Source organism: Rhinolophus ferrumequinum, chromosome 16 (genome assembly GCF_004115265.2).
Source record: "Rhinolophus ferrumequinum isolate MPI-CBG mRhiFer1 chromosome 16, mRhiFer1_v1.p, whole genome shotgun sequence".
Taxonomy (NCBI): domain Eukaryota; kingdom Metazoa; phylum Chordata; class Mammalia; order Chiroptera; family Rhinolophidae; genus Rhinolophus; species Rhinolophus ferrumequinum.
This window is the reverse complement of record NC_046299.1, coordinates 24,362,436-24,378,309: the sequence shown is the minus strand read 5'-3', so window position 1 is coordinate 24,378,309 and position 15,874 is coordinate 24,362,436. Positions and strand designations below refer to the sequence as shown.

The following is a 15,874-nucleotide window of genomic DNA, read 5'->3' as shown; positions in this document are numbered from 1 at the left end:
GGAATAGTATAAGAAAAAAACCTCTACAGTTAAGTAAAACTAGTAAATAAAGTGGCTACCTAGTGAAACGGGCAAGACAGCCTGCGATGCCCATTAAGACAACAGAAACGAATGGAGAGGCAGCTGGTTAGCTCAGCTGGTTAGAGTGCGATGCTCTTAACAAGGTTGCCGGTTCGATCCCCACATGGGCCACTGGGAGCTGTGCCCTCCAAAACTAGATTGAAACAACTCCTTGACTTGGAGCTGATGGGTCCTGGAAAAATACACTTAAAATAAATACAAGTTAAAAAAAAAAAAAAAAAGCATGGAGACATACAGAAAACACAAATCACTGATAGTAAAATAATTTTATTTAGTTTTTTGTTTTGTTTTTTAAAAAAGGTAGCATTTCACATATAAATTTAGACTCAAGATTACAGTGTATATTTGCCGAAAGACACATCCCTGAAGGAGGGACAGACTGAGAGCTCCAGTGAGCACAGGAAAGCACACCCCACCGGGAGGGAGGTCAAGTGGAAGTATTTTCTGTAAAACTTCACAATGGAGTTCCCTGTGCCTCAGCTCTGCCGCCAGAGCCTGCGGCTGGTAACACAACCCACACCCGGCACTCTGGGGCAGCGTTTTTTAGCTCACGGGAATAGGAAACATCTCCAGGAATGAAAGCACAGAGGTCAATGATCCAGATTTCCCACAACAATCATTATTTATCTGCAGCAACAATGGATGACAGGTGAAGAGTTTATTTTTATAGTTCAAAAAAATTTTTAACGAGGGCTAGAGAACACAAAATTCAGTCGTAAAGAGAATGTATACAATTAAATGAGCAAAAACGAAAAAATGATTCTCTCCATATTACAAATGCCTCTGTAAGGATAAGGCCTGGGAAAAGACCCGCTCAGATCTGGGACTCCTTTCCCATAGTGTTTGGCACAACCCACATCTGTTACGAGGCTGATGGCTAGGTTGCTGGAAGCGTCGCGGGACTTTTCTGTCCGGCTTGAACACAGTCTACACAAACTCAGGCTGCACACAGCTCAGGCCTAACTACTACGGGCACGCTACTTTAGGAAAGCTAATCTTCAGGGGAAAGAAGTCCAGATGAAACAGGCTGCCCACAGCCACAGGCTAACTAATCCTGTCATCCTCTCATGGAAGATTAAAGCCACTGGCTGCCTCGGAAGTCAGTGGGATTCTGATCTCCTAGGGAAGGTGAAATCAAGTTGGAGAACTTTGATTCCTGCATCTCACAGCCAGGCGGGCAGGAGACAAGGATGCTCTAAGTTACTCTCTGTTCCACACCGTAGGTCTCCTGGTGAACAATATGGAGAAGGAGAATAGGTGTGCTGGTAACCATGGCAGCCTAGAAATTGGCCTTTAGGCAGAGGTACTGGGGCAAATAAATGTACCCCAAATCCAGTTTTCAAAATAAAAACTTCCTGCAGTTATGATACAACACCGTGCAGTGAACAGCTAGGAAATGTATGCTGCTGTTTCCGGTGGAAGCCCTGTCCCGCTCTTGGCTAGCCAGAGCTGAGAAGTGACACAGAAGGAGTTGTCTGTAGTTAGAAACCAGGCACCTTAGTCACACACAGCCTAGGGCAGTGACACAGACAGTCACCACTCAATGGAGAATGCAGGGCCCCAGAGCTTTGGTTCGAAGTAAGGGTTTCATCTCACCGCAAACTTTAAACCAAGCTCCATCTCTGAGCCTACTAATGCAAAAAACTTGTGATTAGGAATCTCTACGAGGAATCTCTGGTTGAGTGGCAAGGTGCATATCCCAGCAAGCCACCAACTTGACTGTAGCAAAACAAAAGTGCAAATCTATCAAGTAAATTGCTCAAGTGGAAGATCATTTCCTGGGGAACTTCAGCGGACTAGACGCTAATCACATGGATGAATGCAGGGACTAGACCCTAAGGACAGCCTGGGTCCCAGGTGTAAGGAGTCTTTACACTTACCACATCCTGGCTGTCTCCTCTCTGGCCTTCTGTCTCTTGAACGGCTGAGCACACTTTCCCCGGAGGCCATTGTAAACATTATTTAATAGATCTCAGCTTAGAAAAACACAGCTTGTTATGTATATAGTGTTTAACATTCCAGTGCAGACAGTATCTTAGCATCAGACTTTCCCTCATTCATGAGTACCAGTTTAGAAAGGAACACACACAGCATACTTGGTAAAACTGTGGCTGAAAAGACCATTTGGGTGTCAGACAGCTGGCTCTATCCTGGAATCAGCTGAAAAGCCAGGACTACCACAGGAGAGGCAGAACAGACGAGCAGGGAGAGTCGTTAAACCATTGTTTCCATTTAACCCCTTGGGCCACATTTTGATATGGGAGAACATTTCCACCTCTTGCATCAACCTATGCTCTCCTTCTTTTGGATGGGGCTCTCTCCAGAGGCTTCCAGAGCCTCCTTCGAGAGGAGAGGAGAGCTTCTGCTTCCAGTCCTAACATCTGAATATTTCAAAGCACACGAGGAGTCCACGAACATGTTAGGGATGCTGCTGCCAAAGTAGATCTTACTGTTAGAAGCAATGGCCTGGTATCTTTTGAGCTCCAGATACTCCGGGGTCAATTTGTGCTGTGTGGGGACAAATAAGGGCAAAAGCATCAGGACACTGTGGTGCAGCAGTCCTCTCTCTTTCCTCACACGCATTTTCCCGCCTGCTCTCCTGAGTGTCATTCCTCAACTTGGAATCATTGCCAAAGACCCTCTCTCGCTGGGAAGCATGGCTATCCTACCCCCTTAATAGCTACACTCCACACCTGAGGTTCCTTCAGCAAGCTCCTGTCCTCATGTAGAAGGTGTTCATTTTTTTTAATTTAAAAGAAAAGGAAAAAAAGGATTGGGGAGGGGTGGTTGGCGAACAATGAATGATAACTCACAAAGAAATGATAATTACATTTCTATAGTGACTCAGGGCCGATAAAGTGCTTTCATAAATACTTTCTGATTTCATCTATCTGGAATCAATCTGGAAGTTTCTGCTAGGTCTCTTGACAGGTGAACAGGTCAATGGATCAGAGTGGCAGAGGGTCAAAGAAAGGGTCTGGGCTCATAACCTTATAATCAACGATCTGTGGTTCTGCTTTTCTTGACCACATTCCAGAAATGGGAAAGATCTCAAGAAATCACCTCGTCTGGCCTATTGCCTCTACCCAGAAGCTGCATGTTTAAAATGTTTGTGATGGATAGATATCTGTCAATCACCAGATCTCTTTCCCTGTCACAGCGTTTTGTTTTGTTTAAACCATGGTGCTAAGATACAGCCAACCAAAATCTCTCCGGGTTTGATTAAAACTCATTCATTTCCAATGTTCCCTAAAATATACTCCTCCAAAAGCCCCTCAGAACCTTCCCTAGTGATCCCCTCCTCATCTCATGTCAGCCTGTGCTCCAGGCAGATGCCCACCTCGTCCTTCATGGCCCTCTGGTATCTTCCACTCCCTGGATCTATACGCTCTCCAATTGACTCATATCCTCTGCTGAACACTGCCATCAGATCTGGTCAGTGCATAACCAAATTACTTCCTAAACCCTTATTAAAATGGGTCAATATCTGAATAGCATTTTTCAAAGTGAAATAAAACAACTCCCCCTTGCAGCATCAGGCGAACCTCAATGACAAGGTCTCGATACTTGTGCCTGGCCAGTCTCTCCTGTGACAGATTTGTATTGCTAGTTCTGTAAACTCAAATTTCTCATCTTGCCTTCATTTTGACCAAACTTCATTTTGTTTCTATACAGCTGTGTCCTTCAATGTCAAATTTATTTCTGAATTTACACATTGGATTTTAAAGTACTGACAATGCTCACTGTATCAACCTATCGTATCTTATCATTTCTTCTGAATACATATTATTTTGTTCCTTTCTAAATCTTGTCGTTCCTTTCTAAATTGAAAGAGTTTAAGCCTTTTTAAACCTTAAATCTTCAAATGTATCATACACCCCAGCAACCTCTTTCTCTGTTCCAATCTACTTTATAACTAATAACCTTATAAACCTTGGTCATATCCTTCCCTTCCCAGAATACCATAGGGGTTCTAGCTGACACTTAAATTCCTGTGAACCAGGCCTATACTCTCTAGACCTAATTTTACCCCCGTCTCTACACAAAAATTGGTCCTATAGACCAGCAAACCTCCTTTCTCAAGTTATTACACATGAAATTCCTCATGACTAGAACATTTTTAAGTCTAGCAAACAAGCAGTACTCAATTGGAGGCATTAGGAAATGTGTGTGCATGGGGGGGAGGGGTGTTGATTGTTAAAATAATTGGTAAGCACAACTGACATTTAGTAGGAAGGGTCAGGGATGCAAAATATCCCGTAAGTGTGAGACAGTCTTCAACAGTGAAAAAGTACCTCACTCCAAAATACCAAGAATGTCTCTGACAAGAAATACTGCTTTCAACAAACTTAGCATCTACCCAGAAACGTCACCTTATCTGAGACGCAATTCTAAGTGAACTTTACTCTTCTCCCATCATTTTTGTCATTCTCCCTCAACTTTCCTGAATATTGAGCTCTTACATAGCAGTACAAATGAACAGCTAGCTATATGGCATTTGGACTTATATATCCACTTGCCTTTGGCCTAGCTCCCCGCTTTTATAAGGAAAGTTCCCTATCCAATGAGTGTGCTATATGTCTTGCTAAATGAATGACTGATTCTAGCCGGTGTGAAGGTAATCACCCTTCCTAGACAATGGATAAAACTGTCTCTATTACATTAGAGCCCCCATAACCCACAGGGGAAAACGAACCCCAAACTATCACTAGAAGGGTGACATGGAGGGCCAGTCACCTTGTTTGAGGTGGCATATTTATGTGCAGCATAATACTCAGCATCTGCTTTTGCCTTCTCTCGGGCCAGGAACGCAGCATCTAGCAAAGAAAATAGTCAGGGTATTGAAAACAAAGGAATTGCAATACAGTTCCTCAGCTGGGTATGAGTTCAGATCCACTCTAAGAAGGAGCACCTTTCACCACTGCCTGATATGTTGATCACTTACATTACTTCAACAACACTAGCAGTTTCAAATCCCAGTCCCCAGACAGCTCATTCTCAAAGGGGAACACTCTTGTCACTGTCGAATAACTCTTAGCTCTCCTCATTTTCCATCTAAAGTTGTTCCTTCTTACCTCCACCCCACCTCTCGGCACCCAAAGCCTCAAACCTAGGCTCTCGGCTTCAAGTGAAATCACTAAGTCCAGACATGAAAGCTCTGCTCTATTTACTGCATTGTCTCCATAGCCTCCGAATTTCATCCAGAAGCAGTTAAGGCAGAACGATAAAAAGCAGTAGTATATAAGCAAAAGAGGCTGAATGGTCTTCAAGACTGTGAGCTAAGAACTGCACTATCTCATTATGTGAAATCAAGGACCATTTGAGAGCTTCTGTGAAAACCAGGCCTTCTTCTCAGCAGGTTTTGTTTTGTTTTCTTCTTTTTTGGTTGACAGGTAGAAGAGAAACTAGTTGTGGTGGGGTTTCTTCATCTTGTACATTCTTTACAACTGATTATGGGTAATTATCATACTGTTTGAGAACAAAGTGGGAGCTAATAAACCCCAGTTTAAGGACGGAAAATGAAAAGGTTGAGTTGCCCATAGTCACAAACCAAACCAAGAACTAGATATGTAATTTAAAAAACTCTGTCTAGAATATGAGGCCAGCCGCTTCCTCCAGCCAAGATGATTCCATCCAAGGCCTTCCCACCCACCACAATCAAGAGCCCAATTCCTGAGACACAGAGGCAGCTCAGATAGTCAGAGCTTCTTCATTCCCTGAGGTACCTTCAATTTCAGAAATGCGTTTTTCAGTTTCTTTCTCCATCACCTTCTGCTGAAACTGAATTTTTGCCACTTCTGCAATCTTCTCTGCTTCTATAATTATACACAAAAGAAGACACATTCAAAAACATTTCCCTAGTTCTGCAGGTACTTAGATCAGCAGCACAAAGCCTAATATTTAACTACATAAGGCGCTATGGGCTAATTGTTTTATTAAGTTTTATCTACCCAAACTGTAAACAACTCAATGGAAAAGAGAAAATTTATTTCCTACTTCACTGTTCTATTTTGACAGTGCTAATTTTGTGGGAAGAGAGGAGTACAAAAGGTAACAGCTCCAGTCCTTCATGGGATTAAATAGCAATGGTCCATGAGCTAATGGGAAAAAAGATACATAGTTCATGGAAGTGCTCAGAACAAAAACAGAGCAACATATATGCATGGCAAGATAGGACAATTATATAATGTGGCAGGACAAAGAAAGAATAAGGAAGGTAATTTAAACCAAAGAAGGCCCTCGGGAAGAAATCTTAAAAGAAAATAATGGACCCGACTTAGGAGGACATGGCGGAAGGCATACACAAAGACAAGTAGGTACGAATGAGCAAGTCACAAGGAAGAGGTGATACAGAGCTAGCTGACAAGAGAAGACAACAAAAAATAAGAATAGAAAGAAGCTAGAAGATCCCTTTCTTGAGAAACAGGCTAAAAAATTTAGCTTTAATATACTCAAGATTGACTGGTAAGTTATCACCAGGGAAATGACACAATGAAAGTATCAGAGAAGGAGTATTCTGACTGCTGTAAGAGTTAGAAGAGAAAGCAGGATAATTCACCTGAGGATGTGAAAACAAGTGTTGGGAATGAACAAGCTGGCTTCAGCAGGCAATTATAGGCAGGGAAAACAAGAGAACACCCTTAGTAAACCTCTGGCCTAACCAAAGGATCCAGCACCAGGGAAGCAAGACTCTAATTACACTTTCATTTCAATCACTGCAATTCTTGAAGAACATTCCCAATTCTCCTTTTCAGCCAAAGAAAGTGAGTATTTTTAACACATCTCTGGCCCCAGGGGGAAGTGCATAATGGAAAGAAAACTTCCAAGTGGTTTTTTTCTTTCCAGAAGACAGTATTCTTTATCAACAACTCTCGGGCACACCTACCTATTTCCCCATCAGCATAAAATCAATCATTATCATACCTAAAAATAGACTACTATGTTCCGTTGGACTGAAAATTTAGCTATAACCAGAAACTTAAGGTAAAACCAGGTGAGGAATCTGGAGTCTGCAGCTAGAACGCAGAGAATGGTGTCTCAACACAGGGGGACTATTGCCACAATCCCATTTAACACTGCTCTCTGACGTGTGGGGATAAACCCATAAAGAGCTGACCAAACTTCTAGCTCTAGAAAAATGGTGGAGTAGGCTAATGAGAAAACCCTTCAGCTAACAACACCTTAAAGTGCTACACAAAATATAACAAATTTGTTTTTTAATGCATGGCTGAGATCCTAAGAAAGAATGGGACAGTGTCAAGAGACATAAGCAAAGGGCGAGCTGAGAGCCTATCTGGGGCAGCCGCGGCGGTGGTGGTTATTAGAAAAGCAAGGGAGAGGACTTGGGTGATTGCCCAGGCAGGGCCAGGAGATGAGGCCTGGAGATGTTAGAACTGCGAGTCCTGTATAAAACCGAGAACGCTAAAGAGCTGCAACTCCAGTGAGATTAAAAAACTCTACCCACAGCCCACTGAGCAGCTTTTCTCTACCTAGATACAACACAGTGAAACTGAAAAACACCCAAGACAGAGAGAAAAATCTTAAGAGTGAAAAGAGAAGAAGTCGAACCAAAATAAATATTGCCAAAGTAACAAAGAATAATAAGTTTAGTTGAGCTTACAACTATAGGCTAAATTACCATTCAAGAATAAAACAAAAGCATTTCAGGCCAAGGAATACTGAATAAGTTTTCCATTCCTTAACCTTCATTTAAAAAAAAAAAAAAAAAAAAGGCAGACAAAAGAACAAATTGCCAGAAGCAATGAAGAGGAAAAATTACATAACACATGTAAGTCAAAATGTTTACTGTAAGAATTGATGATGATAATAGGGGAATAAAAACAACACAAAACTCAAATACTAGGCAACAACATGAAAAATTGGGGGACAGTGGTAAGAATTAAAGCATTCTCAGGTATTGTTCAAGAAGAGGATGGAAAGAATGATTAACATTAGACTTTGTCAAGTCTTAACATTTTACAAGTAATGATTATTTATGCATTCTAGAAACAGAATATAAAACTTTCAATCAAGTAAAAAGGAAGAATAAAGAAAATTCAATCAATTTAAATACCAATCAAAAAAAAGAAAAAAAGCAAATAAAAAATGCATGGTAAATAGCACAAAATTAAATGATATAAAAAAATCCAAAGATAGCAGTAACCACAATAAATATAAAAAGACTAAACTCACCAGTTAAAAGACAGATTCTCACATTGGATTAGATAACAAAATCCAGCTATATGCTGTTTACAAGAGACACACCTAAAACATAATGACATAGAAAAGTTGAAAGTAAAAGGATGTGAAAAGATACATCAAGAAAATAACTAACCAAGAGAAATCAGGCATAGCTATGTATTATCATCAGACAAAATAGAACTTGAGCCAAAAAGCATGTTTGGGATAAACAGGGTTATTACATAACAGGCACAATTCTCCAGGAAGATGTAACAATTCTGAACCTGAATGCTCTTAATGATATAGCCCCAAAATACATAAAGAAAAAAATTATAAGTCAACAAATCCATGATCACAGTGAGAGATTTTAACACACCTCTCTCAGTAATTGATAGCTCAAGAAGGCAAAAATTAGAAGAATATGTAAGATGTGAACACCACCACTCATAAGCCTGACCTAATTATATATAGAGAAACCTGCACCCAACAAATAGTGAATATATATTCAATCTTTTCAAGCACATATGGAGCACTTTCCAAAAAACGACCATGTACTGATAAGCCACAAAGCAAATTTCCACGAATTCTTAAGAATCCATATAACAGATCATATTTTCTAACTATATTTATATTCCAGGAACATTGGAAATCAACAAAAAGGTAGCCCCCTGAAGACCCACTGAATCAGAAATTTAAATGTACTTTTAATAATTCCTGAGTCAAAGAAGAAATCATAATGGAAATACTTTTTAAAAATTAAAATGGAACACCAGTAATAAAACACATTTCAAAACTTGAGATATGCCTAAAGCAGAACTTAGAAGGAAATTTATAATCTTATATATTTCCATTAGAAAAGACTGAAAACTAAAGAATTAAGTAACTCAAGAAGTTAGAAAGAAACCAATAAGTAACCTCAAAAAAAGGTAGAAGGAAAGAAATAAAAATAAGTGTAAATAAGCTAATTGAAAAGAAAAGTGACAACAGAACCAAGCAATTTAAAATCCAGTTCTGTGAAAAGATAAATAAAATAAGGCAGACCTCTGGCAAAATTGATCCAGCAAAACAGAAGGCACAAATAAACAACATTAGGAATAAAAAGGGAGCATACAGATTTCGTAGAGGGGTTTTAAAAAGGAAAAGAATTCTATAAATTTATGCCCCCAAATATGAAATGGACAATTTTCTAGAAAATTATAACTACCAGAACTGAATTAGAAACAAATACCTGAATAGACCTATATCCAATACAGAAATAAAATCAGTAGGTTAAATGTTACCACAAAAAACAAACAAGCATACAAAAAAAGCACAAACCCCACTAGACCAAGATGGTTTTTACAAGTGAGTTCCACCGAAACTACAAAGAAAAGATAATACATGTTTTATACGGAATGTTCCAGAACACAGAAAAAGAAGAAATGTTCTCCAACTCATTTTGAGGCTAGTGTAACCAAGATACCAAAAAAAAAAAAAAAAGAACCCAAAAAGATGACAGGGAGAGTACAAGGAAAAAAATTATAAGCCAATCTCATTTATGATAATAAAAGTAAACATTTTAAAGAAATCACTAGCAAACTATATAGAGAAATGAGGACTATAAGGGGGTGAATCTCCTACATTATGATGAAATGGGTTTATCCAAGGAAGACAAAAATGATTCAGTAATTTAAAAAAATCTATTAACGTAATTCACATAACATCTTAAAAAAGAAAAATTATATAGTCATCCCAACAGATATAGAAAAAAAAATTCTAAAAGTTTTAACAGCCATTCATGATAAAAACTCTTGGCAAGCAAGCAGCAGAGAGAAACTTCATTAACCCGATATTAGTTAAGAACAAGTCAACATCACTGGGACTATTTAAAGTTAGGAAGACAACAAGAATGCCTGTAACCACCCTTTGTTTTCAACAAGGCATAGCCTAAAGCAGTAAGATAGAGCTAAAAGATGTGGGACTACCAATAAAAAAACCAAACTGTCCTTATCTGAAGACAATATGATTGCTCACATGGGAAATCCAAGAGACTATTAAGAAATAGCAGCATTTTGAGCAAGACTGTTAAAAAACAAACAAAAAAAACAACAGCATACCTATACAAAAGCAAAAATCAGTTAGAAGAAGCACCTTCAACAAAGAGCTTATTTATAATACCAAAAAACTTGAGGAATATATAGGAGTAAATCTCCAACAAAGATTGTGCAAGAACTTGAAGAAGAAAATCATGACACTTCTCATAAATGGAGAAATGTAACAGATTTATGAGACTTAATATCATAAATATTGTAATTCTCTCTGAAGTGAAGTATACAGGTAATGCAATTCCAATCAAAACCCCAATACAGTATTTTACAGAACTTGAGTTGGTTCTAAAATTTACATAGAGGAACAAAAGACCTAGGATAGCACAAGATAATTTTACTAATAGTCAAGGAGAAATTGACTCTCACAGATAGCAAGACTTAACATAAAAACTATAATAATTGAAACAATATTGAAGAGGCCAGACCAAGAAATTGAAACAAAATAGAGACCCTAGCAACAGAACAAATCACATGTAGGATCTTGTTACATAACAGATGTGACAATAGAAATAAACAGAGGAAAATAATGAACTATTCAATAAACAGTCTGCAGAAAATTGGCTTGCCATTTGGAAAAAATAGAACTGAACGCCTATGTCACACTAAACACTTAAATAAATTCCCGATGGATTCAAGACCTATATATGAAAAGCAAAACTTTCAGAATAAAATTTTTACTTTGGGGCTGAGAAAGAATTCTTAAACAAGACAGGAAAAGCACAAGAAAGGAAAAGATTGATGAATTTGATTACATGAAAATTAAACATAGACGTATGTCAAAAACATCATAAAGTTTAGACAAGTCACAAGCTGAGAGAAGATATTTTGCAATGCATAAACCTGGGAAACTATTACTATCCAGAAGATATAAAGAACTTCTACAAATTAGTTTAAAAAAGTAATCAAATAATGAACCAACAATATAAAAGGCAATTCACATACTACCAAAAAAAAGGGAAAACCTGAATGACCAATAAACAATATTCGACACTATTTGTAATCAGGGAAATTTAATTGAAATTATGTGATACCATGTCCATCATCAAACTGGCATAAATTTTAAAAAGTGTGATAATTCTAAGGGCTGAAGAGGATATGCAGAAATGGGAATTCAATATGGCAGCACAGAAATTGGAACTCAAACTGCTGAAGAGAAGGTAGAATGGAAGAATCACTTTGGAGAGCAATATGGCAATATGTTATACATTTGAAGATGTATATGCCCTATGACCCAGCAATTCTACTTTAAGATATATATTCTATAGGAATCTGTGGGAAAATACACTTTTGTTTTTTGGTATTTCAATCTGTTAGGAATCATATTTTATAAATTATAATAAAAATGAATTACTAAGAACAATATTAAAAACAAAAGCACAAGTTCCAGTTTTTATTATTAGATTCAACAGACATAAAATTACTGTGTTAAAAGGCTGTAAGAACTTATAAACATCCATTCTCAATTTCTGTACTCATCTCATTGTGGATCAGAAACAAAAAGCTGGTGGTTAAGTGCTGACCCACACCACATGTGAATAGCACAACTCTAGGAAAACCCTCATATGTGTGCAGAGACCTGGATAAGGGCATTCCTGCAGCACTATTTATAGTAAGGGAAAACTAGAAACTACCCAACTCTTCATTAATAATCAATCAGAATAAACTGAGGTACACTCATAGAATGAAATGCACAGTAGTTAAAAATGAATATGTACCATATAAGTAAAACTCAAATAATGCTAGTTTGAAAAGGCAAGTTATGGATGGAATAAAAGAGAGCATTCGATATCATTTTTGTAGTTTAAAACAATTCTGTGAATTGTTTAGTGTTACATATTAATAACATAAAAATATGGGCAGAAAAGATATAAACCAACTTTAGAATAGAAGCTACTCTGAGAAGACAGGTCAAGAAATAAGACCAGGGAACGGACAAATGAAGTTTCAAATGGATATAACTTTTTTTCTTAAAAAAAAAATATGATCTGGAAGAAATATGGCAAAATGTTAAGCCTTCATGATACTGTTTTCTGTACATTCCTGCGTATTTGAAATAGTTAATGAAAGACTTCCTAAACTTTCAGTATGCCAAGGAACAAACAGCTGGGAGCTAGGATGGCAGTCTAATTATACAGTATCCTGGGGTGTTAGGGAAGTCGCTGTGACCCAACATCAGCTGTAAGCAGTCCTATCATACTGTCGGAGACGGTGGTATCTATCCATCCAAATTAAACTAGGTGCGTGTCACAGGTGCGTACTATAACCCTGAGCTTTGTCCCAAAACTTCCCAAAGCTGTATAAAACAAAAACCTTACTCCACAGAGGCTACAGCTGCCCCTAAACCCTATCCACTTTCTCCATCCTTGAAAAAGACAATAGTGGCAGCCGAAAAAATGGTGGAAAGCCAAAACACTTCATTAAGTATTGGCCTCATCTGCTTTGAAAGGCTTTAGGAAATCTGACTATACAAAGGAGTTTCCAGAATTCTCCACTGTATGATGCAATCTTATTTGAGTCCCATCAGTATCTAACATGAGGCTGGCAAAAAACAGGACAAACTCATAACACATGTACTTAGAGCCATCCATTTTAGAAAGAAATCTAAGTACCTATAATGGCCTTTTTCCGCTCTGTCTCAGCTTCTTTCTCCACCACCTTTTGTTTCTGGGTAGCTATAAGAAGTTTTGTCTTCTCAGCCTCCCTGTGGAGCAAAATATTATAAAAATTAGAAATGATGTGCAGTCACAGGCAGTAATTCTGACTCTATCCTGGGTCAGAGAACCATCTGCAACAAGAACTTTCTGACCCATTAAGGTAGGCAAGAAAGGTATTACCCTATTTTACATACAATGAATCTGAGATTGAAAGGTTAAATTATTTGCTCAGTCACTCAGAGGTAGGAATGAAATTTAGTCCTTTTGAATTTTAAACTGATTTTTCCCTCTAACTGTATCATGGAATGGCCTGTGCTCTGGAAGTATCTGGAGTGCTTCCTTTGCTGTGAGGCCTCCACCGGCCGATACAGCACCTCTGGGCCCATTAGCAAAAGGCACGCACCTCTGGGCAGATAGAGTCCCTTAGGTGCATGGTTTGGCAAGCAGAACGGAGCTGGATTTCAGCCCCTCCTCAGGCAGACACCCTGTGTAGTGGCCCTATTTGCTGTACAAAAGATCTAATTAGGTGGCAGTTTATCAGGTGAACTGGGGCTCAATGTAAGGAAAATTTTTCTAAGAATTTCGAGCTTTCTAATGATGGAGATGGCTGGCCTGTCACTAAGCATGTACAAATGGAGACTGGGTGACCATATGGCAGGAATGGTATAAAAAAATCACTAGTAGGTGGGAGGCTAGATTGGATGATCTCAAGGTGGTTTTAATTCTGGAATTCCAATAGTCTATAACATTAGAAAAGATCCAGAATTATCTGGAAAATAACTCCAATGGTTTCTCCAAAACGTTTACCCCAAAGCTCTCCCCTTTCCTCCTGCCAACACTGATAGACAAAAATGACACTGTGGATACTATGAGGTATTTGAGGGCAGAGAGCATATAGAATCATCTTTCCATCACTAGAAGCCATCATATTTAAGGCCTAAGACCAAATTGAGCCTTCAACAAATATTTTTTTTCTATAAATGGATCAGACGCATGATTTATCCAGTCTGGCACTCTACGTTTTATAGTTTTTAAAAAAGAGTTCCTTTTCTACAATAAAAAATGTGAAACTAAAACTCTGCATAATAGAAGACATAGACTTGGGAATAATAAGGACACAGAAGTATATCATTCCATAAAGAGTATATCATTCCATAAAGAAGTATTATTATTATTACATCTTGAACCCCCCATATTTATACAACTGTTGTATTCTTGGCTTTTGCAAAGTTACCGTTCCAGCATTTCATATTTTCCCTCTTAACAAATCAGCCAAATTTCCTAATGACTTCTGTTTCTTCTTTTTAGTACCTGTCATATGAGAGTAACTACTGCCATTTCAACTGTAATAGGTATTCCCCTAAAAGGGATCTTCTAAGAAAGAAACTAACTTCATGCCAAACAAGTAACTTCTCATACTCAGTCAGCCCTGGACACATGGAAGAGAATACTACCAGGAATCAATTCAGGCAAATTATAAAGATCCAGGTCTAAATTTAGATACACAATCACATACAAACCAAACTTTACACCAAAATGGTGTCTATTCTTACCATTATAACACAGCAACAAAGTACAGGCAAGGCACTCTCTCCAACCTTAACAGCTAAGACTCTGTCCCTCCTCTATTAATATTTAATTCAAGGTATTATTCACAACCAAATTATAGCCCCTTAGGCTTCCAACAATAGTTCTACAGCAAAGTGCATCTTTAGCCACTGAAACTGCTCCTGAAATGTCCATATATAAAGAGAAAACTAGTGAAAGTCTAGTGGGAATTGAGACACCAGAATAGACAATATCACTAAAGTATGGAAGACAGGCATATACCACACCCCAGAGTGTAATGTCTCACACATAAGTTTCCTCTAGACTGGTAAATTAATATGTAGACAGCCCTAAATAAAATATTGGGATCCCATGCATATTACTCACATTAACTCAAAATTTCTTCTTATGGCTTCTGGGATTTTGGGTTTTGTAACACGCACAGCCTAAAAAATAAAAGTGAAAAAGCCAAAGTATATTTGAAAAATAAATCTTCAAACTAAATCTTGTACAGAAGAGTTCCTCAAATGAAACTAATAAAACAACTATAACAGCTGCCTCCTAACACATGTGGGGATCCCATGAGAAAATCTACTTTTCCTGCCATCCTACCAAGAATCGAAAATAAGCTGCTTCTTGTTTCCTTAAAAAAGAAAAAAAAAAGCCTGGCTACAGGAAAAACCACTCTACCCCCTGCAGAAATAAATTCCTTTAGGGAAAAAGTTCTCTCTTAAAAGACCTTTCACAAAGCTCTTTAGATGGCTACTTCAGTTTCCTTTTCAAACTTGCAAACCAAAGAATCAAAAGGAAGGTAAACTTCCAACATGTAAATTGTAAAGTAGGAAACAGTCAAAAACAAAAATAAAAACAAAAAACCCAGATAGTACATGTAACTTAATACAGTGGACAGTAAATGAATTTCCCACTTCCTAAACCTGTAATCACTCAGTACTGGCTGTAAATAAACAGCCCAAGGCTGAAAGAAAACAGCCCAAGGCTGAAAGAAAACAAATGCCACTTAACAGCTTATATTCTTTCTTCCTAGAATCTCACTTAAAGCAAAGTCTACTTGCCTTTGTAGACACTGTTAACTAGACACTTTGTTGCCCTGACCATAGTGTACTGTGACATAATTACCTCATCTACTTTGAAAACTCAGTTTCTTAAAAGCTGACTTTTCTACATCACAGACTTCATCTCTCAAAACCTTTTTATTTTACTAGAGAAACATCCCTCACTCCCCACTTCCACTGGAAACACACAAAAAACACTTTGCTGATATGAAGAAAGTTAATTTCCCTCTGAAAACTGGCTAAACTTTTA

General features: G+C 38.1%; 1 protein-coding gene across 3 annotated transcripts in view; it reads right to left on the bottom strand.

Annotated features, from left to right (window-relative positions):
• Positions 1–332: 332 nt before the first annotated feature.
• ERLIN1 (ER lipid raft associated 1) overlaps positions 333–15,874 on the bottom strand; it is a 30,453-nt gene continuing 14,911 nt past the window's right edge. For all 3 annotated transcript variants that reach the window (XM_033130896.1, XM_033130895.1, XM_033130897.1), the window contains 5 exons: positions 14,939–14,997; positions 12,959–13,050; positions 5,808–5,897; positions 4,819–4,898; positions 333–2,589 (listed from right to left, as the gene is read on the bottom strand). In XM_033130896.1, coding sequence (XP_032986787.1) covers positions 2,365–2,589; positions 4,819–4,898; positions 5,808–5,897; positions 12,959–13,050; positions 14,939–14,997 — 546 coding nt within the window. In that variant the 3' untranslated portion in view covers positions 333–2,364. The remainder of the gene's footprint in view (positions 2,590–4,818; positions 4,899–5,807; positions 5,898–12,958; positions 13,051–14,938; positions 14,998–15,874) is intronic.